At 42.4% G+C, this 23,526-nt stretch overlaps 1 protein-coding gene across 1 annotated transcript; it reads right to left on the reverse strand.

Annotated features, from left to right (window-relative positions):
• Positions 1–3,121: 3,121 nt before the first annotated feature.
• klf13 (Kruppel like factor 13) lies at positions 3,122–21,590 on the reverse strand. The gene is made up of 2 exons (XM_029433002.1): positions 20,631–21,590; positions 3,122–9,739 (listed from the first exon to the last, which is right to left on the reverse strand). The coding sequence occupies exons 1-2, from the start codon at positions 21,106–21,108 to the stop codon at positions 9,423–9,425; spliced, it is 795 nt and encodes a 264-aa protein (XP_029288862.1). The 5' UTR covers positions 21,109–21,590; the 3' UTR covers positions 3,122–9,422.
• Positions 21,591–23,526: the final 1,936 nt, after the last annotated feature.

Here is a 23,526-nt window from a genome sequence, read left to right on the forward strand (position 1 = left end):
TCGTCTCCTTTGTCACATAATAAGAACTCATTTGAGGCCCTAACGCAACACAGTAGTTCATAAATATTGATTTTTATGGTAAGCAGTTGCGCTATTCTCGTTAATAGATTGAAAGGCACGCTACCTGTATTTACAGTGCTGTTGTGTTCTAAGCAGGTTGGTGCCTTTGATGCCTCTGCTGCAGTGAGTGGTAATGCCAAATCCCACCCCCCCAACCCCAAATCCCCCCCCCACCCCACCTCCCATAGCTAAGCCTTGTTCTCAGCCAGTGCCAGCCTCCAATATCTGAGCTCATCCCACCCGCTCCGCAGGATCTAGCGCCAGCCCTGCCATGCACTGCACTCGAGAGTGGGTGGCATCACATGGCCCTTCAGCCTGCCTTCTGGGGCTTGGCATGAAGGAAGAGGGACGTACACACACACACACACACACACACACACACACACACACACACACACACACACACACACACACACACACACACACACACACACCCACACACACACACACACACACACACACACACACAGGCCTCTGTGTGATTAAGACCACTGCTGCTACTGCTGCTGCTGCTGCTGCTGCTGCTGCTGCTGCTGCTGCTGCTGCTGCTGCTGCTGCTGACCACAGCTCCCTCTTTTTCTGTGTATTAATTCCACTGAGTCTCAAGTCAGCGATGCCCACACACCTCAGTGGAGCATAGACCCTTTCTAGCCCACAAAGCCTCCCACGCTCTAGAATTTGAGTGTGTATAGGTTGGGTGCACCAATCAGCAGCGGGTAACACCACCCACCCATCCTCATCTTCCATCTCTCTCACACAATGTACTGTACTTTTCCTCAGACAATGCATTCGAAATACGTAAGTCATGGTTTACCTGAGTTTATTCTGCATGCAGAATTTCACCTGGATGCTCTGGAGTTAATAATCCAAAGAAAAGGTGTGACTAAAGAGATAAATCTCTCAAACTGAAACCACCTCCTCCGCCCCCACATCCTGTCTGCAGGGTGATACCGGTGGAGATGTGCTCTCACTGCTCATATAACTGTCTGTAATTTGCCCTGCATCTGCAGCAACATAGCCCACTACAGAGGGGAAAATGTGTCATCCTGAGAATAAACACGTGACACGTGAGAATATGTGCCTCACCCACACAACCGGCAAAACCTGAGATCTTTCTTGTAATACGACGAGATATGTGTGAATTAGCTCAGTCAGTGGTGTGCAGAGGGACTCTGAGACTCTGCTGTTGCATGACAAGAGGTTCCACTATCATGCCGAGGAAAGATACAGGATATTTATGTTTAGGAGCCCAATTTTCCATGACAACAACTCCCTGCCAACATTCAAAGCTTAAGACAATCAAAAAAATAAATATAAATATAAACACATGAAAACAAACTATGCAGAAGTCCCTCATGTTGCCACACAAATATGAAAACCAAGCTCTGGGAACATGCCGGCTGTGATGGCACACCAAGTTGTGTGGTGATGCCAGGGGTGGCAGCTTGTCTGTTTGTGTAGCGTGGTGTGCTGGTAGCTCCAACCTGCCTGGAGACAGGAGGTGTACAGATTGAGCCGGGAGAACACCAGGCTCCTCATCAAGAATTTTAATGGCTTTGTTCTTTCTATTCCTTCCTGTCTTGCTCCACATGATCGCATGATTCATTGTGGAGCAGGACACGCCTGCGATCTCTGCCGGTGTTGGTGGGCACACTCGGCTTAAGAGAGGGATAAAGGCATGTTGGCGGGGATTTCGCAGAGAAACTCTACTTTTTGTGTGTCACATGGAGTTAAAAGTACACTTTGCTTAGGGGGCGGCTGCAGTTTGTAGTGAATCATCCTTTCTTCTGAAATTGCAAGTGCACTTGGTATATACAGGAAACTTGACACAATTTATCAGTCTGTTCGGCCTGAAATACATTGAGGAAGGAAGGAGTCCCCAGCATTCCGGGCCCCACCCGTTGTTGATACCCCAGCAGTTACTGTAAATATTTGCATGGGTGCAACGAGGGAACAAGGTGTACTTCCTTTTGAAATAATAATTCTGAAGCTTGTGCGGAAAGCTGTCTAACAGAGAAATAGTCACTTTTCTACAGTTCTTTGCTGTAATTCTGCTTTAATGTTTAATGTACTTTACAATCATAAATGAGGAACTTCCTCAGAGCAAGACCGATATAAATATGACAAACAAGAGACTGCGTAACTTCCAAAACAAGAAAAACACACTTTTCCTCCTGACAAAGATGCAATAGGCCACATTTTTGCTTTAACTGATCATATATATGTGGATTGCACATATAAAGTCTGTAGAATAATGACACCATCAGCGTTTAGATTGGTTCCCTATAAGCCTCACTTTCACTATGCAATTTTGTCTGCCTCCGGATCACAAACGCTCTTTCACAATACAAAACCCTAGAAATATGCACTGCATCACTGCTAACAGGAGAGCATTTCACTAAGAGGCAACTAGCATACAGTAGCTATCCCCAGGTAGCAGAACCACCGGAGTAACTGTGGAAACTCTTGCTGGCAAAAGGGCTCCATTGACGGAGGAAACAAAGAAGGGGAAGAGTGAGAATCATAAAAAAATTGCTCTTTCTTCTAAGCTAGATCAGTAATAAACAAAACCTGCCTATTTATTAATACTACCAGGTTTTTTACTCTGCCTTTATCATAGCTCTGAGATTAGGGTTTTTAGTTCAATCTGGGATTCTCACATTTGTTTCTTGCTTTGGACAGCAACGTTAGCCAGGCTGCTAGCGGTAGCCATGTTGGGATTCACTTTCTGTAGAAAATTGATACCACTCTCTGTATGGTTTAATAATGTTAAGCCTACAGCTAACAACTGGCTAGTTTAGCTTAGCATAAAGACTGGAAACAGGGGAAGACAGCTAACCTGGCTCAGTCCAAAGCTAACTAAATCTGCCTACCAGCACCTCTGAAGTTTGCCAATCAATATGTTGTATGTCTATTCCGTACAAAATGCTTTAATGACTCTTCTCTACTACTAGCTTATATCTTAGCATTCATCATTATCCCATAATGTGTTAATTGCGGCCAAAGTGGCAAAAGTCACAGTGTCACTTCAACAGAAAATGAAATGAGCAAAAAACATTTGTAGCTGCTTATTTTATGAATTTATTTCCAAATGTAAACTTCACTATTTCATGCATACAAGTTATGACAACATACATTATCCAACAATCTGTTATTTTTCATATTTGCATAGGACATGGTCACAATATATTGTCTAACATGTAAAAAATAATGCCATAAAAAGGTACAGCAGAGCAGCTAAGACCAGCACATTGAATGCGTGAGGAATCCAAGGAACTGTACAACTGTAATACTTGAATGTAGTGATTTTGGTTTGCTGAGAGAAAAAAACAAAATGACACCTGAAGGTTAGAGTGAGGTCATAGGAGAATGTACTGGCCATAGCTGAGTCGAGAGTTATTTACAGATTAGATTATACTGGTGCTGAAAGGGGAAGCAGCACCATGGAGTCACTACAACAGGCAACTGATGGTGATGGGCAGAGGGAAAACACACAGAGGTATCAAGAGAGCAACATTACACTGAGGAGGTACACTGAGGACAAACGGGTAAAGGAAACAGAACCAAAAGGCTGGTGAGAGGCTCTCTCTTTGTAATTAAAGGGAGGTCATTCACAGCACCGTGCTACATAACCTAGAACACACTTATCCTTTAAGGGTAAATATGTCTAAAGCTTGAGCAAACAACTTTTTGTCAGTGTGCATTTCTACAGTAAAGAGCAAACGCCACACAGCGTCAGTTCAGGCAGTCAAGCAAGACCACATGGTCAGTGAAGGGTACAGACAGATGTGGTCTGCTACGCTGCACGTTCCTACTAACTCAGTTTCTTTTGTTTCTCGTCTTTTTACTCAGTCAGAATTAGTTTGCTCGTATGATCAAACAGGTTTTGTTCATTCAAGTTCATTTTCAAAACAAAAAGAAGAAAGAAAACAAAGTTGCTTATTTGAGACGTAGAAAAAGGTCCTTAAGCACAACATCCATTGATCAACATTTACAGCATATAAAGTTGAACCCAGGGGTCCAAACTGGTTTGGGTTCAAAATTACTCCAACATTCATCTTTCCCTTCAAAGCCTTTGGTAACAACTTGTAACTGTTGAGCCTCTGATGACCTGCGAGAACTCAAAGCTCCTTCTCACTGCTCAAGAACCACTCTCTCCCCTCTTACAACATTATCCGCCAAGCCACAGGCCTTTGTCATGAGGGAAGACATGCTCTGTGTGTCCTTAACTTTTATATATTATATATTATAATAGTTTCAAATATTGCATGTTTGTTGTTCATTCCAATTGGCTTAGCCTACACAAAGAGCCTGCAGAGGAGAAAGGAGAGTTTTAACCTGGGAAATGTTGACAATGAGAAACGTACCTTGTGCACAACTCACAACGTGTAAAAACTCACAGTCAAGACAGACTTCTATTCATAACCTACAAAAATGCATCGGGTCCATGTAAGCAGCACATTTATAGCAAATGCAATTTTCAATCCTTTGGAATGGTTGGGCGTCATTAAGATTGTTTATGTCAAAAAATACCTGTAATAAGCCATTATACATTGCTTGAGTATTGTACAGCAAAAAAAAAAAAAGAAATAAAAATTAAATAACAAGAACCAAATGAAAACAAAGCTACACAATCAAAAATGTTTACATAAAGCAGAAAAGAAATATTTAACTTAGAGCACTTGCATATCAAATATGCAGAGTTGCTTCATTAAATCCTGTACATTACATAAAAAACATCACACTTTATAAAACTGTACAAGTCTGTTAAATGTCTGATAGTAGCTAGGTTGTTTTGTTTTTTTACCCTCAATTTTTGTATCTTTATGAAGTTACCATTATAGTTTTGGCACACAATTGCGTCGATCATGCTTGTACGCTGAGACCAGTCATGAAGATGAGACGATCTGATCAGTGATATATTTATGTAATTAATATGAATTTTTAAAAATAAGATTAATGTTAATGTTCTTTACATACTATGCAACAACCAATTCAATGTAATATATTTTTTTATAATTAGCAGAAAAAATATTACCAAAAACATTACAATGTTTTCATTTTATAGAAACCTTGTATTTCCATTTAGTCATTGTTTAAAGTCCTTTTTTTCTCTGACAGATGTTGAAAGCTGTAATCTTACCGGGATTACAATCGTAAAGTTGGATTAAAAAAATGCTGAAGTGGAGTTTTAAAGTAATTTACAGCTGACATCATCCCTCACATATTTAAATGTCTAAACTAACAAATTGAGCCCGGTAGAGAAGAAGTGTTTTTGTAACATAAAATGATAAAAAATAAGGTTTTATTATTTCCTGGAAATATTACTTGTTGAATCTACAAAGATGTGCAGGACCCTGACAACATGGGATACTTATATAAAATGTAGCCCAGTGTTTTCTTGTTGTTTTATTTACAGAAAAAATTATTTTTTCTTTCCTTCCTTATTCAAGTAGGGACAAATAAAACTATTTGTGCTACTCATCAAGCAAACAGAAGCTACATGATGGATGTTTTCAAAAGATATGAAGGTACAACAAAAGTCCAATATTTCAAGAGGTATGATTTTCTTTGAAAAAATATACAAGCATTTCATACGAGACAAAAAAAGCAATAATAAAAAGTATGACTACATTGCTAACTCACAATGCTGTGGTCTCTATTCTTATGGAAAACGTTCAAAAAGAATCAAAAGAATAAAGAAAATGAGTCACTCCATCTGAAATTGTTGAACATCGAGGTCAGGAGGTTTCCTTTTCTTATTGTCACCCCAAACAATCCTTTCGTTTTCTGACTTTTTGGATAACAGGCTACCTAGAATAACCTGCATCCTGACATCAACAGAGTAATAAGAGTTTCTGATTAAAGGGGTAAACCCCATTAACAGGAATTGAATAGTTTGTTTTTCAACAAAATATGTAGCCTTTGAACAGCCCTACAAAAACAGTCAACCATAATGCTGTGATATATCTGAAAATGTTGCTGAAATGACCTGAAGACAACGGAAAATCTAGTAAAAAAAACTAAAATAAATCAGACATTTCTTTCTCCGGAGAGGTCAATAATTATTTGACAATAAAAGCAGGTACAGTAAAAATGGACATGTACAAAACTGTGTTCAATGGCCTTTTGTGTTGAATTATTCAAGTAGATTTGGTACAGTGAGAATAAAAGTTATGAAACACTCATGCCTGTGGAGGCCTATATGTCACTGGTGCAGTCTGGATGGATTGGGATGCTTATACTGTCACAGTCTGTTTATGTTCAGATGGTAGGAGCTTTGTGTGGCCTACTGTAAGTCCACTGACACTAAGGGTCAACGGTGTTTAAAGGGGCGTTTCACTGAAAAGAGCTTCAGAGTGCCCAGTGCTTACTAAGGCGCAATATAGTATAGACTGTAGGATGTTATGAAGACATTATAGGCAGGAGTTCGTACGGAGGCATTCCTGTGTTTCCAGTGTGGTCGGACACTGACCAGCAGTGAGCACCAAGCACCCAGGAACACCGGGGGGGGAAGCTGGCAGACATTTCTGTGCAGCAACTGATGTTACAACAAAATCCACAAACTGTCCCATATCTGATTTGCAGATGTCGACCCTGAGGTAAATGTGCAGATTATGGATTAATAATTGATTCATGAAACCTGCTTGAGGGTGAGCTACTCAGAAATGTTTGTTTTTTTTGCAAGACAAAGTTACACTTAACTATAACAAAAAGAGAGTCATGGATAGATACCACAAAAAGCAGCTCGACAGCTAGTTGAGTTGCTAAGTTGCTTTTTTCCCCAGAAATGGTAAATGTAAAACCCTATCAGTGCTTCTTTAAAAAAAAAAAGCTGCTGATCAGTGGCATTCAAAGTGTCATTTTACAGCCGGGAAACTATTTTAACATCTTACAGAGGGTTTTTTAACGTGGTGTTTTGAGGAAACTACTGCATTCGATCTAAATAAGGGATGTTTTCTTTCTGGAGGATGTGACAGAGCTGATTCTTCACAACTTTAAAGAGAGATGGCTGCTGTGGAGAACGAGGGACAAGGACGGCCATTCATGAACTTAACACCTGCCGGACCGCCTCAAAAACCCTCTGCGCTTCCGAGGCGCAGTTGTTAACATGCATAGTGTGAAGCATGGGACTACAGGGTGAGAGTCGTTGGTAGAATGAAGCTAGCACATGTAATTCATGATGACAACAGTCTGGAGGGGTCTGACAGGACCAAATACATGGATGAAACTATTTCCGGCCGTAGTGCTGAAGCATTAACAGAAAATGTAGGCATAACACAGACTGGCGGGGCTGCAGCAGTTTTGATAGTGGTGCCCGCTTCCATGGAAGGTTTACTGTGCCTTTTGCCTGACTTATTGAGGCATGTCTGTCTAGAAACACAAGTCAGCTTTCTCACAGGACATCTGAGCTTCACAGGGAGGACGATGTGAGGCTGGTGAAACTGCACTTTGCTGATATGTTCGTTTTGGTTCAAATGTTTTTACAACAGTTTAAAAGTCCCCCCCCCCATTTTTTTGCGAGATAGAAGTTTGAAAGCAGCTGTTTGAGGGCTCTGGTTTATCAGCGTACATTTGGAGCGACATTTTCCTTGGCATTGTGAAATTTGACTCTCCAGCAGTAGTAGAGGATTTCTCCCTGTGCTTAGGATGGAATTGGGTGCGTCCCACCCACACTGCTAGCGTTGTCTAGGTAGTACTGTTGTTCTTACACTTCTCTTTATACTCTTATCCTACAGGTTGGATCAACCCACTAATTACAGCCATTTTTCTGCTCACGGTTTCTACAGTTTGGAGGGAGGAGGGGAGTCGGAGAAGGAGATGGGGGTGTCTCCTACTCTGTGCTGCTCAGCTCATGATAAACCTCTCCTCTTTTTATCAGGACCTCCCCTCTCTTGCATGTCTGTTGCAGATAGCTGCTTTGTTCACTCTGTGTCCATGTCGCAGAACAGCCCGGCTCTGCCCAACACTCTGACCTACACTTGACCCCACCCAAGTTAGGCCACCTTATGCAATTTGGCAGAGTTGGAGCTTAACCACTCTTTGACAGGACAGGTAGAGCCAGATGGGCGAGGGAGAACTCCCCAGGAATGGCATGTTAGCGCTCCTCCTGCGGGCTGTGAAGAGCTTCTTGTGGGATGCAGCTGTTTCCTCAAGGGAGGCCACAAAAGGAGGAGCCAGGAGGAGGGAAGTGAGCCGGCTGTCTGGTTCTACCTGTGATACTGCCAACCACTAGCCCCAGGCCTCAATGAAGGGCGGCTTACAAGATTGAATAGAAAGCTTTCATTCACTCTTGTCTTTGGTACTTTTTCCTATGTGCTTCAGAGAGGGATAAACATTGTTTCAACTAAAGTCCCTTTGTGTCCATTTTGTGTGAAATACTGGGTGATGATACAGCGCTTTAAAAAGTATAAACAGCTGCTTTGAAACTTAACTGTCTCTATTTAAAGGTTCTAAAGTTTCTTCAACTGAGTATACTTATAAAAACTGTTAACCCAATATAATCCTCCCACAATGCAGATTTACACAGTATATACTGCACACCGCTGTTTAAAGAAATACATATTTAACCCAGTGTAATGGCAACTGAATATTAACGTTGCAGTGGCGGAACAGATGTATTTAGTTTACTTAGGTTGAGGTTTGGGGATTGTTTTGTTAACACACAGCAATTACATTACATATGAACCCTCCGAGAACAAAAGCACGTTCTGTGTACGATTGACCGCATGACCGTAGGGCTAGTTTTCTCGAGACGTGAAAACCAACAAAAAAACAAAGAGTGCAAATTGTGTTGAGTGTAAGGCTGCTATATATGTAATGTATGTTTCTCTTCCCCATGTTCATTCTTTCAAGCTAACAAGGCCATCCCTGAGCAGGGCGTAAAATTCAACCCCTGTTGAATTTTCAGAGTAAAGTGATGAGTATATTGTGCAGTCAATGTGAGTACTGTGAAGTACTGTGGTATTACAGAAATAGCAATTGTCTTCAATCCTGAGGTGTGTGTGAACCCCTTCTCCTCACCAGTTAAAAAAAAAACAAAGAAAAACCCATTTTTGATAAGACTTGTCAGGGTGTCTGTTATTTTTTCTTCTAAACCTTGTTCAGCTGACTGCGAACACATATTGGACAACTAGCCATGATCCGAAGCTAAAAAAATACAGACATATGGTACAGAATGTAAATATTGCCATTTGGGAAAGGCATTACCTTCTTTTAGGATCACAAGTAATTGCACTACAATAAGCAGTTATGTACAGTATGGTACACCACAGCAAGCGCAGGAATAGCAAAGGGGAGGGGGTTATGACAAAAACACAGGCCTCGCAGGTCAGAGGCAGAAAGTGCGACTGGGTTTCAGTTTAAGGCGAGTTGGCTGGGCTGAGGGCGGGGCTGAGGGTGGGGCTGGAGGCATCCGAGCGGCTGTAGTCGCTGAGGGAGCTGGGACGTGTGGTGCTGCCACCGTTGCCGCCATGGGGTCTCTTCAGCATGCCTGGCTGGAAATCTGAGTGTCGCCGGGCGTGCTTCATGAGGTGGTCGCTGCGCATGAAGCGCTTGTCACAAAGCGGGCACCCAAACTTCTTCTCCCCCGTGTGGGTGCGATAGTGGCGGGCCAGCTCATCAGAGCGGGCAAACTTCTTACTGCAGTCGGGCCAGGTACATGGAAAGGGCCGTTCTCCTGTAACACACAGAGAGAAGGAGAGACGTCAGTGTTAAATCCCACAATAAGATAGTAAACATGGCATTAAGAACAACAACCCTTTATGTTAGTAAATTTAGCTTTTAACCTTTAGCCTACTTTGCTGGCTATTTTCTACATGTTTTTGCACAATTTTCCAAATGTTTTGTATGTTACATACAGACTACTGTTGACCTTTTAAACACACCACACTTGTGTATCATTCCATGCAGGCAGTGTTTTGCACTTATTTCAGTCTGATATACTTGCAAAGATGTGAAACCGTAGGTCAGGTGGCTACTGTGAGGTACTCAGTGGATATCATTTCTGTTGTTAATTGCAGTTAATTGTTGAGCAGACTTTTCAAATCTATCCACACTCAAACATGCAACAGTAACATTGTAACAAAAAAAAGGCATGATGTGTACTTTAATGAGTTAGGCTACTAATCTCAAACTAACTATAAATCTCTGCAGGTTGACTTTAATAGTGTTCTGAGATTAATGGGAATTCATGGCTGACAAAAAAAAGCAATTAACAAAACTAAAAATCTATTTTTCAAACTTTTCTTGGGGGAAATGCCGGCCAGGAATGTAAATGATGTATAATTTGTATTAAATGGGCCAAAACCTGCGAAATACAACCGGAAGTGCTTTAGGTTGTTTACAATGGCAATACAATAAGCCTTTTCAACGTACAAGTAGTGTCAGTGAGTATAACATGTGCTCACCGTGATCCAAACGATAGTGACTCATTGCAAGGTGTTTACAGGTTAACAAGTCATGAAGATTGTCGTGCACAGCTAACAAACATTGTTCAGACCTGCTGAACAACACTGTGATGTTTTCTGTACATAGTACAGTTGGTGAGTCATCAAGGAACAATGATCACAAGGTTATTTGCTAGGTCTAATCAGTCAGGGAAGGGAAGAATATCAAAACCAACCAAGACCTCTTCCAAATATATACATTTGGGACAGAAAAGGCTGTAGTGAGATGTGGGACTTGGGGTAAATCACAAAAAAATTGGCACTGTGCTGGAGGAGCAGGCACAGTTTAATTATCTAAGCTCCAGATGCTAATCACACTCACAATGATTACCCAGCCCATTTTCCAACATGCAACTATCTGTGACTCGGCACATGGGAAATTACACCCTTCCCCCCCTCCATCAGGCAATAAAAGTGGGCTTTGACACAAATCTACTCAAAGCCAGATGGTACTATATATCTTGCAGTTTCCTTCAATTCTGATGTGGAATCTGTGCGCAAGGAGCCTAAATGCAGCGTTGTGCATCCACTGGCCAATATGTCTAATAGTTTATTCCATTTAGTTCCATTTCAGTGAGTTTCTGCCTGACAGTAGCTACATCCAACATTCTAATTTTACCAGCGTGACCTTGCAGTACTATAGCGAAGGGCGGCACGTCTTACTCTTTTTATGCTATGGTTCTTTCCTGAGAATAAGAATATTTAATCATCATGTGCACGCCAATGCCAAGGATTTAAGGTATGACAAGGAATAGATAGGGGAGATGCATGAATGTTTATAGGTGGCATGACAAATGAGTACATCAGAACAGGGCTGCCAAAACACGTTCTTTGTTCCGTTCCCCTTTGGGCCACAATAAACACAGTGCTGTTCAGCATCAAACACTCACATGCTACCTGATGCCAGTGAGTCTTAAAAACAAGAACTTGGTGCACTACTAGTCTCGGTCCCTCCCCCCTATACTGCATGGTTACAAAACATGCAGACAGACAGAGCAAGTCTAGACAGCCCGGTCTGTGTTCTTGCCTGACGCCTCACCTCAGCTCTAGACAAACTAAGTTAGCCCTGCCCACTACAGTTCCTGTCTGCTCATTGTATGTAAACTCTGTAACCGACATAAATACATTTTCATGTACAAACTGCACACCATCATTGTCTCCTTTTTCCCAAAGCATCTATACGCTTCTCAGTCTGCTGCAAGAGTTAACACACAAAGAAAATAAACTGCCCCGTGTGAGTTACAATTCATAAAAACAAGGAGGTTGGGGTTGTTTCTCCCTATGGATAGATCGTGGATTAAAACCCTGGAGAAAAAGGAGGCAGTTTAACTTTTAGGACACTAATCTCATTGAAGAGACTCATTCATACCTTATTAGCAAGAGAAGCAGCCTGTGAGGCCACCTGGCACTGCAAAATTAGTTATTGGCTAAAAAGTAGAGCTAAGCTCTGCGGGCTGCTTAAGGCTCAATAACCAGTGTAACGGATCCAACTTCATTAATATTTAACCAGACACCAGAGAGCTAGGCTGAGATATCCAGTCTTACTGCCCTGATACAGTAATGCAGTCATAGTCGAAGCATCAGGTATCCCACAGCAACTTGCGAGACGCATCAAATTATTAAGAGCTTTGTTACTTCTTAGAAAATGCTGAATTAACAGATACGCTGCTCATTTTCACTTCCCGCTAAACTGCTCTTAGCATTTAGGTCAACGATATGAATATGCATCAAAAATCCTGCTGCTTTAATGTCAGCCATGAAAGGTTCACTTGCATAAAGGAAAAAACATGCAATGCCCCCATTATTTGTAATTCTTTCATAACATGAGGATGGGGATTTCCATGAGGGCAGTAAAAAACAATTTTCTGGTAACAATGCGGAGGTTTAGGGAACAAATGCTTTCCTGCTGAATGAAAATTGTGAGAGGGGTCATTACCCTCTCTGCTAGAGGTATACCACTCTCCAAGTTATTTCAGTAGACTGCAGATATTACTCAGCATCTCTGTTAAAAGAAGAATGCTGCAAGCTACTCCGCTCACCCTGCTCTAATTCCCATCTTGTTCCAGTGTTGTCACAGCAGGGCACTGTGGCGATCATGACGCCAGGCCCCACCGATTGGTTATCCCATCTCTTGGTAGCGTCCACATCCAGGGTGTGGTTTGTGTTTCTCAGAATGTGTCAGTTGCAGAGGGCGAGGGGGGGTAATGAGGGAAGCTTTTCCCTAACGAACACAGTGACCCAGTTACCCGTAAAGTGAGTTACATCAGGCACGCAAACTGTATTTCTACTGAGCACCAGTGTCCCCCCTCCAAGGCGATGCGATTATGTCACAGGTACTCTTGTTATATAACTGTTCTCTCCGAGGCCACTGGGTCAGTAAATAAACAGCTCATCTCTGCTCCTTTCCCACCATCCGTCTCTCATTCATATCGAAGAATCGTTGGCTCCTCGGTTTCTGCAGAAACGGTTAAGAGAAATGGAATCTGGGTTGGTGTCCCTGGTGTAAAGGATGCTGCCTGCAAAGGCGAGATCAAATCTCTTTTTGACGTGAGCAGCGACGCAGGAACTAAACCCGGTCACCTGCTCTAACAACAGCTACCAGCATTTCAAACACGAGTAGATAACATTCCTGGTGTGTCCTCAGGCATGGGCCAAACTCACACAGTGTACAGCTGAAACATTCATGTAAGCCTGCAGTAAGAGAGCTAGAGTAAATAGCTCTGCAGAGTGAGGAGGGGGGAAAATACTGTTCCTGTGGATACATCAAAGATCACCTTGAGGTTGACATTGCTCTGCCTGCACAGTGAGAACAGGAAACTTGCATTACAGTAAACCTGCCTGGACTTTTACAAGCAAAGCTCGAGCAGAGAAAGTAAAACTAAGTCAGACTGTGGATCACAGCTCATTAGAGTTGGAGCTACCTCACTTCAGTGCTGGCTTAGTGGCACAGTCAGCTTGGCAGCATGAAATGAGAGGGATTCCACTAACTCCAGTGGCAGGGCTCAGTACAATCCTGTAATTTGGTTGTTTGTTTACGACAGACTATGACCTGTAACCAACCAGGAGCCAGCAGACAACCATCCATGGGATTTTGGGTAATACTAAAATGACTGCTGAGTCCCTCATCGGCATAAACCACTGGAGCAGACAGGGTTAACCCAGCCTCTACCTCTCAACATCACGTGCCAAGATTATCTGAATACTAACATTTGTGTGTAGAACAATGAACATACATTAAGGCTTTTGCAGCTCCTCTTTTCATTGTTCACAGCAGTATATGCAGGCCTTGCATACGTGCAAAAATAACAACAAAGGCTTAACAAAGTTCTGCGGTCTGTCGAAAAAAAAAACAAGACACTGCTTGATTTGAATCATCTGAGAACATAACTGTTTACGTGGCTGCTCGTCTATAAGAAATTAACTCAGTGGGAGAAGAAAATCAGTCAGTAAAAACATGTTTTCTCAGAAGCTCCATTAAGAGTTTACTGCAAAGAAGAATAAGTCGTCTCTGCAGGAGCAATAAAGGAGCCTTGGGTGGGTCAGGTGCTCGATGATGAGGACAAGCTTGTCGGGAGAAAGTTCCGAAAACAGGATAGGATTTGATCTATTATCATCTATTGTCTTTATTGAGAGGGACATTGCTTGCCATAGAATAGCATGCCTCCCCTTGTGGGCCTATAGCCGTCAGGTTGAGAACAATAGCAGCAGCCTCGCGCACAGCAGGAGGGGCACTCCTGTAATGCATTTCAATCAGACAGGCTGTGCGTACTAACTGTAACTCACTCCCCTTGGTCTGCACTGCAAAGGTCTATTGACATTCACCCAAGAGACATGCAGCAGGGTCGAGTGTGACCGTCTGATTCCTGCACACACTTAGCCATACATTACTTCATCCCCTTAACTCTTTAAGGGAATGGTAGCTCGACTGCATTGACCAGCTCATCACATTTGCCTCAATTAGTTAGAGTGGGCACTTTCTTTCAGCCTTGAGTGCATGCTAAAACAACCTTCAGCTTGATGTGTTGCAGACAGTCTCCTCATCTTACCCTGGTTAACTAAGGACATGCAAACAGCTGCAGCCATTAATGGGTGTTTACAGTTGGTTTGCAGAAGCAGGTGGGAGCAGGGATGCCCAATCATCGGTGACTCTCACTCACACAGTATAACGCCAGCTCATTCCACTGATGGAGTCTGACACTGTAGCTCAAATGTGATAGACTTCCTTACTAACCAGCAGCAAACAAAGAGCCATGGCCCTGCAAGATCGTAAGAGGTCTAACCACACTGCGATAAGAGGAGATAAAGGCTAGAGATAGTGCCAGCTGTCCAATGTTATACCTGCCACTCTGAAGGGGAGTGGGAGAGAAGTACTTTCATGTCTCACAGAGAAAATGATTATGCCCTCCTTCCCCCCCCCCCCCCGAGACCCCACAAAATACTCCTCATGTTGTGCTGAGGGCCACACCCCTGTGTGTCGTGGTCTGCCACAGCTCTGATTTATCACGCAGAGAAAGGGGACACACCTTACATACCGTAGGGAACATAAACAGCCCAGCCAGAGACAAAACACTCACTCTGACATTAGCTCGACAGGCATTCCTCTCTTATTGAAGCTGAGCTGAACACAACACAGTGAACACAGTCAGAGTCAAACTCTCACATGGGACCCTGCAAGGGCCGGGCCGACAGGGGTGTTCTCTGCTGCAGAGGTCACAGCCCTTCGAACGTTAATCAGATTAGCTGTAGATGCAGCTGAATAAATGACCTACATCAATGGAGGGCATTGACAGTGAATATCCCGGTATCTTACCCCACCCCCACCCTGCCGCACTGTATATTCTCTGTCTTTGTACTGCAGATCCCTCCCTTGCATGCAATATGCGGTTGGTGGTTTCTGAACAGGAGAGGTAAAATGCACAGCGTTCCACAGGTCTGTAGCCCTCTCTTCCTGCCGCTGGTAATCAACACCAAGCCACAAGCCGTGGACGGGGCTCGTCCTCGCAACACAACGCACTTCAGCACCTATTTTGCTTTGCAGGCTCGAGAAAGGTGGGAGGGGCTGTTGGGGGAATAGACAGAGCAGCTTTTATAGAAGTACTCCAGAGCTGACTAAAGAATACATAAGCCCTGTGGGCCACTGAAAGCAGCACAGCCGGGGAACTGCCTGACATGGGCCTTTCAGTGTTAGAAGTATCCACTATGCATGCTAGGCTGCTTAATCACAGTTAAATCAGATTTACATTCCAACATTAGTGAGGAACTATCCTGCTGTGAGCTTTACGTGTTCCTATAGGATAGCATATGGACAGCATGTCCCCCAGTGCATGCCTCAGAGATGTCTTTCATGGAGCAGGAACACTGCACCAGAGGATTAGATCAGGCAAGATGGTGGCTCCACTTTGGTTTTATTTACATCCCGAGGCTCAAGTAGATTTAACTAATACCTTGTTTCCATTGGACACATATTGGACTGCTGCAATTTGCCTTCACGGGACAACTATTTCATTCAAAAGGAAAATGCATCAGTCAATTTAAAACAAGACTAAGAGTCTTAAGCCATGCTAGCTGATCTGTGAGGTTGCACTTCGGCTCAGCTGTGAGCTTTGAGCTAAATGCTATTGTCAGCATGCTAATATGCTCCCAATGACAATGTTAACATGCTGGTGTAAAGAATGTAATGCTTAACACACTTAATATCTTAGTTTAATGTGTAAACACGCTTCTGTACTGTATCTTTATGGCCATCCATTAGTTGTGGAGACATTTGACTCAAAACCACAAATGTCAACCTCATAGTGGCGGAATTTCTTTCTTTTTAAGTCAGGGTATCGCCAAAGTCATTAAGATTCATCCTCTGTGGATCATGAATGTCTGTACAAAATTCCATGGCAATCCAACAAATAGTTGTTGTAGATGTTAAAAACATAACATTTGTAATATCACCAGAATCACGTGGAAACTGTCAGCATCTCCCGACTGGGTGGGATGGTGGAAATCACTGACAGACTGACCTCTTGTGCCCCAGTAGAGTTTGGACCCATTGCTGTGCCAGGGTCAGACTCAAGCAAGAGCAGGAAAACCCCATCTCCGCCCTGCTACCTCATCACTGCCACCAGCCACACAGGAACACTGTGCACTCTGTGTAGCAGTGCAGCCAAATATAAAACCACGGGCAGAGACGCAGTATATATAATCAGAGTCTCCTACTTCTTTTTTCCATGTGGAATTTGGGATAATTTCATGTTTAAAAAAGTGTCATTAACCACAGTTATTCAGCTGAAAATAGAAAGCATGCATGAATAACTGGGTCTACATGGCAGTGGAACCATTCTGCCAGGTGGTGCCACTTATTTTTTAGTACAGAATAGGGATTTACAGCCATCTCACAGTATATGAGGTACCCCCAGCGGAACACAAAAGAGGTCCAGACAAAACGTCAAACCAACTGTAAAATATGTCATTAGGCTCTTTGTCTTTGTGAAGTATTGACCCTGTTCGTCCCGGTGATTCAAATAGTTTTAGAATAGGTCCTGGACATTGACAAGATGGCCTTTTGTGAGGCCCAGCTGTGGGGGGCACAGAAGGCCTAGGCTGTTCTCTCTGAAGAAGACATGGCTTGTAATGAGTCAGAGGCCATCTCTCCTTTATTGATGGCAGTCTGCATGACACGACCAGAACAGAGTAATGAGGCTTCACAGAGAACACCATGTACTTTATGATCACAAGACCCCTCTCGGAAAATTGGGTCTTCATCGTGAGAGACGGTTATGCTTCTTAAGACAAAGAGTCGACAAAAAAAATAATGAAAGAAACCAGGGTGTGTACTGAGAAAAGTCCTTAGAAAGAATCAGAAGCCGTTTCATTTATACGATCTTCATTTGTTACATTTAAACTGAATTGATCTGTTATACATGACTGCGTTTACCATACTGCAAGATAAGTATATGTGTCAAAGAAAAGCCCCACCTCCCACAAAAGGAGATCAGACAAAAGCTGTCTGGTAACCTTAGACCCCTTAACTGTGGTGGATTCCTCGCCATCAAACTCAAAGCAGTATAATGAGCGATTTAAATTCAGCGTGTTCCCTCATGTCTGCTACATCCTGGCATCCCTCTTCACTGTGTCAGATTAGACAACAGTGATTGAGAACAAACCTTAAATGAAACCTTATCCACTAAGTTGACCCTAAACTACAGTTACTCTGGATAATCCACCGGCCTTGTTTGGGGTTCTTTCTGATGAAAATTGTGGACAGCAAAGTCTGTGAGTTATTTTGAGTGCATTGTTTCCTGAAAACCACACTGCAGTTGAGTTTGCTTTTCAAATGTGCATTCTTTTAATACTTTGAGAACTGCAAATTAACTTTTATTCACCTCCATTATACTGGAGCAGCAGGAAAATTCTCATCAGGAGACCCAGAAAACAAATGAAGTTGAAACTATTGACATGCCTAAGATCATTTGTAATTAAAGAGAACTCACCCTTAAAAGTGTTTTGTAGATCAAAAGATCATATTCCATAAACTGATACTGATACCTTAATACCTAATGTCACCAAACAACATCATCACGTAAACTAAAAAGAATTCTTGCAAAATAAACATTATGATGCATCACATAAGACGATACAAGTAGGTGAAGTTCATTTTGAGCTAGTAACCGGATTTATTTTATTATGAAATACAATGTAGCCCATGTTTCAGCTCCTCTTACACTCAAATCATTAATCACACATTTTGCGATTGCAAAAGCTGGGATGATGAGGCTGTGGGCGTTATAGAAGTCAAGCGAGGACGCCTTGTCCCTGTTTCTTTGTTTAGAGTCTATAACAGTGTTTCCCCCCCTCAATTAGATAGCGGTGTTTGGCTGGGACTGACTGGGCTGGAATCCATTCTTTCCTGACTCTGCTAGTAGGGGCTGAAGGGAAGCACACTGCGAGAGTCTGGCTCTATGAAAGCACTGCAAGGTTGGCTGAGGCAGCCCAGTTGAACTCAGATGACCCACATTATGGGACTATCCAATCAAATGAGCAGAAAGAGCTATTATTATCAAAATTTATAGGACACAAACCAATCATGAAGTCAGACGCCGGAACATATCCAAACAGAGAGGCAGGCGAAAGGAAACGCTTAATAGGCAAAGAGACAAGGGCAGGGCTTATAGGGAGCAAAAAAACAACTGCACTAAAAACACATGGTCAGAGCTGAAGGGAAGCACAGTGAGTGCTCCTGCAAGTTTGGCTGAGAGGAGGCAGCTGAAGTAAGATGACTCACGTTCTGTGACTATCCAATCAAATAAGCACAAACAGAAATCAGAAATTATAGGGCACACACCAATCACAAAGCCAGACACAGGATTGTGTCCCAAAAGAAAGGAAAGGCTTAAAAGGGAAAGAGACAAGGGCAGGGCTGATAGACAGTAATAAAACTGCACTAAAACACACAGTGTAGGAGACACAGGCCTTTTATTCGCTTAAGGAAGCCATTTAAGTAATGATGCTGGAGTATTTATTGGCCCACCTATTTCACTACATGCATAAGTCAAATCAGTGTCTCGTTCTTGTTCTTGACAAAGACTCATTACACCACTGCACCAATCTGCAGCTGATGAATACAATGTATTAATTAATACAATTGGACTAAAATACAACAATGGCAACAGGATTGTCCATCATTTTAAAGGAAGACCACCATATAACAGGCGTATGGAGTCTTACAGTGTTATAGTTTAATCACATGTGGCACCCTTATGAAATTCTTCTGAAAGGATAATAAATCTAGTGATAAAAGGATACAAGGCAATCACAAAGGCAGATAAGGGAGTGTATCCTGATACAAAGGCAGCCAGAGAGAAAATAATAGGCAACGAGACAAGAATGTTCCCCATGTAAGGATGGATCACAGATTTTTAATATTGAAACAAATGAAATTGTGAGGAAAAAAAGGGGGGCAGGGTGCTTAATGTCAAGAAGGTACAACACATTTTGAATTATGTGTGCATTTCTTGCACATATTTCTGTGGAATTACATTTTTAGATGACTCAAATATGGGTCAAGTTCAGATGAGGCGTTTCTTATGTGATCCAGAGATATGTGTTTTGTTTCTGGGCTGTCAGGCTGATGTATGAGTGTGTGTGTGTGTGTGTGTGTGTGTATGTGTGTGGGTGAAGAATGGAGTATAGCGGTGGGAAGAGGGAGTGTGAGCTGCAGTCTACAGAACAGAGGGAAGGAGAGGCTCCTCAGTCGAGGCTCAGCTAGCTGAGTCTGTTGCTGGCCAGATCAGCTGGCAGTCTGTCTAGCGGGGGTGTGGCACATCACAACAAAGGGCTTTGGGCAGACAGGCGCACGGCTCTTATCAACCCCCTCAATTTGAGTCGATCTACATCTTTCCCCCTCTCAGTTGCCTATCCTGCGGAATGCAAAGAACAAATACGGAGGTATGGTCCCTCAGGAAAGTCAGACTTAACCTACTGCTGATCTGGAGCGCATTTGATAGCCCTTCATTCTGCAGGGTGACGGTACACTTACTGGATTGGTCTTGAAAACTTTGTGCATGTTAGTGCATACTTGGCTTATTCTTCGACGTGCGCATTATTTCTAATTTTTTTTCACGTGTCTCCAATGTTGACTTTAATGCGAGCGGAAGAAAATTGGAAACCTGACCTGTGTTATTTTGTTCTGCATTTGCTGTACAGTTTCTCTTTGTACATACTGTCCAATGCAGGGTGAGAGCAGAGGAAAGCAGTGACAAAGCTCGGAGACTTTAGTGGGAGTGGCACTATTTTTTGACTCCCTCCCTCCCCCGAAAATAAAAAGGACATTTCGCAAAGTTCACACAACTCAAAGGAACAATGCAATTATTAAACTATGCACCAATTCTGGCTTTTATTATACTGTGTGTGTCGATTATTCCTATACAGGGGGAATCCGTGAATGTTTACACAGATGACTCGAGGAAAACCCAGCAGTCAATCACACTCCCCTGTACAAATATCGCTTTGAATGTAAGAGAAACCACACTTCTCGTCAGTATTCTCAGTTTTAATAATCCATTCTCATATAGACAAGGGAACTACAATCAGACATGTTCACAGCAACACACATTTGCATCCAATGAAACTGACCTGTATGTGTCCTTAGATGGGCTTTGAGGTGGGATGATTTGCCATAAACTTTTTCACAACCTGAATAGTGGCATTTGTGCTTTTTCTGAGGTGATTCTTGCTCAGTTCGACCTCGCGATCTTTTGCCTCTTTGTTTGAGCGAAGGATCGGAGATGGTGGTAGGTGTGGCAGAGTTTCCATCATCTATGAGGTTCGGCATGCTCTCATCCTTTATTTTTGCCTGCTCGGCAACATTGTTGGGAGTCTGTTGGTTAAAATCCGCCAGAATCCGCGCAACCACAAAAAGAGAGGAGTTATCTTTCACCAAAGGTTCTTTAATTTCCTCTCCGTTCTTGGAGGAGGACGGGGTTTCTGGTTTAATCTCCCTATTCCCTTTAGGAGCGTGAACAATTGCACGACTGGACATTGAAACAAGGCACTCTGCAGCAAAGTGATCCATTTTGTCTTTGAAACAGCCCCCTCTGCTTCTTAATGACATTCAAAAATAAAATAAAATGATGGCGTGAGAAAAAACTTGTTCCGTGGTTCCCTTTGTGCGGTGGTGGTGAGGAGGAGGTCGTTCTCATCAGAGAGAACTGACTTTATGATCTTACCCGGCTTTTCAATATCATCAACATCCTGTGAGAGAAACGCCTCGGACAAAAATGCAGACAAGCCACCACGGAGAAAAAAAATTAAAGAAACCCAAAGTCTTTGTTTAGTGCAACGACGCTGGTGACAGGACCTCTACAAAGTTGGATGTGTTAACTCCCATCGCGGCTTCAAACACTCTCCAGCATAGTGAGTGTCTCCTGAGCGCCAGGCTGTTCCTGCTGGTTGTATCCATGCTGGGGGCGTGTCGACCGGCAGCGCTCGGCAGTATCGTCAGAGTAACTGCTCATTCATTGGGTACAGCGTGTCCCCAAATGCACCGAACAACACGAGTTACTTGGAAGTTTCACCACAGGTTGCCTCCATGCATTCAGATGATGTATCTCACAAGCGACACAGTTATGCACTGCAGAGACCTTTAGGAAGAACACATGCAATATTTTAGGGGTGGATCTATTTGCAGCATTCTGCAGAATCCTGTTCAAACCCGCATGCATGTACAGATGTTTGGTAATAGTTGACCCTCAAAGCATGTATTGGATACTATTGGTTAGGATGCAACTAACGATTCATTTTCTATTTTTAGGATTATTAGTCGATTAATAGTAACAAAATCGTTTTTTTTTGTTTTTTTTAAAGATGGATGTCTGCAATCAGTCCAAAGGTTCGAGTTATTCACTTTACAAAGATATACAACAAATAAAGGCAACAAATCCTCACATTGGAGAAGCTGAAACCAGTGGATATTTGGCATTTTTCATTAATTATATTAGATGATGGAAAATCTGTTTGGAAGTAATACATTAGAGCATTTCCTCTTTATACACTGAATGTGCAACATACTTGTCATAACCTAACCTGACTAGAGGAATCTCAATAAAAGCCATACTCATTTACCCTGTTCTATATAATCCAATCACAATATGAGGAAATGATAAAGAAAAGCACAAAATAACTTTTCTGAGGCAAGTCAGTTCTTTATTCTGCCAAACGGGCTGCAGTTCACCATCAACAAGATGATACTTTGAATATTATTGTGTCCCCTTCTTCTTCACTTCTGGGGCCTTTAGAAACTGCCAAATTATCAGCCTGCTGAAATTCCACATATGCAAAATAATTCTTCTTCACAGGCTTTATTTTTATGTTCTAGTCAAAGAAGGGATAGTGGTGAACACATGGCTAGCAGTAATTGATACACTTGTTTAAATTCATTTTAACTTGTTAATCAAAACTTTAACTTTTCACTGTATAGCACAGTCTTACCTGAGCGCACAGTTTTGTTTTGTCATGCGCAATTATTTTGAATGTATTAATGCATATTTGACGACAGAAATAGAAAAGCTACATATTTGACATCATAAAAAAAGGCATTCATGACTTGATATGCTTTGCGATTATGATCCATTTTCAAGAGAAATATTCTGCTCAATGTAACATAAACAGCTTGTACATTTCTTTAGAAGATGGAGGCTTCCTTTCAGCAAACTAGCAGTTACCTCAAAACCTTCCTCTGAGCAACTCTGTGGTCTCTGCCAATTGAAATCCAGCCAGCCACCACAGGCAATGTCTTCTTCAATTTATCCTCCGGCAAGAGACAAGTGACACCATTGTGGGGAGGAAAGAGTCAAAACTGGGCGATATGGAGGTTTTGTCATTATTAGACAATCATTTATTTCATGGTGCAAGTTTTACAGCTTGTCAGTGTAAACATATCATCAGACACCTGTAAATTAATCCATAAAAGTCAACCTTTCATTTGTTTTATACTTAAAAAATGTCAAACACAGAAGCCAGCTGGGTGGGGAAAAATAGCATATCACCAGCTACAAAGTCCTGGCAGAAAACAAACCAGCTGATGCTATTGATTAGTAGCAAAGGACACACATGAATGTCCTTGTTAACCCCTATGCACCTAAATTAACCCCAATGTTTCCAGGAAAAGAACAGATTAAGTTTTCAGGATACATTTTGCGTAACAAAATGTAGCACATAATGTTTCCTGTGAGCTGTGTCTGCTACATAGCAGCGTTGTATCTCTTATTCATCCAGCTCGAAACCTAATTAATAAAAATAAGCACATTTATCAAGAGTAAGAATAAACTTGCACGCTGCCGATACAGGATTAGACCTGCCTTCCTGCCGCAGCTGATGCTCTCCTGTGAGAATGAATGCACACTTTCAGCACTGTGCACAAAAGCCCACACTAGAAAGTTCCCAGTGTTCAGTGTGAGCAAGGCGATGTGGCATTCAGAAGGCCATCTGGCTGTATTATTTTACATATTCTTTCACCACAAAAACGTGGTGT

The sequence above is a fragment of the Cottoperca gobio genome, chromosome 6 (assembly GCF_900634415.1).
Source record: "Cottoperca gobio chromosome 6, fCotGob3.1, whole genome shotgun sequence".
Lineage (NCBI taxonomy): Eukaryota > Metazoa > Chordata > Actinopteri > Perciformes > Bovichtidae > Cottoperca > Cottoperca gobio.

Coding starts and splice junctions, on each gene's coding strand:
- klf13 (XM_029433002.1), bottom strand. CDS start 21,108: ATGTCATTAAGAAGCAGAGGGGGCTGTTTCAAAGACAAAATGGATCAC. Junction 9,740..20,630: donor CCATCTAAGGACACATACAG/GTCAGTTTCATT, acceptor TGTGTGTTACAG/GAGAACGGCCCTTTCCATGT.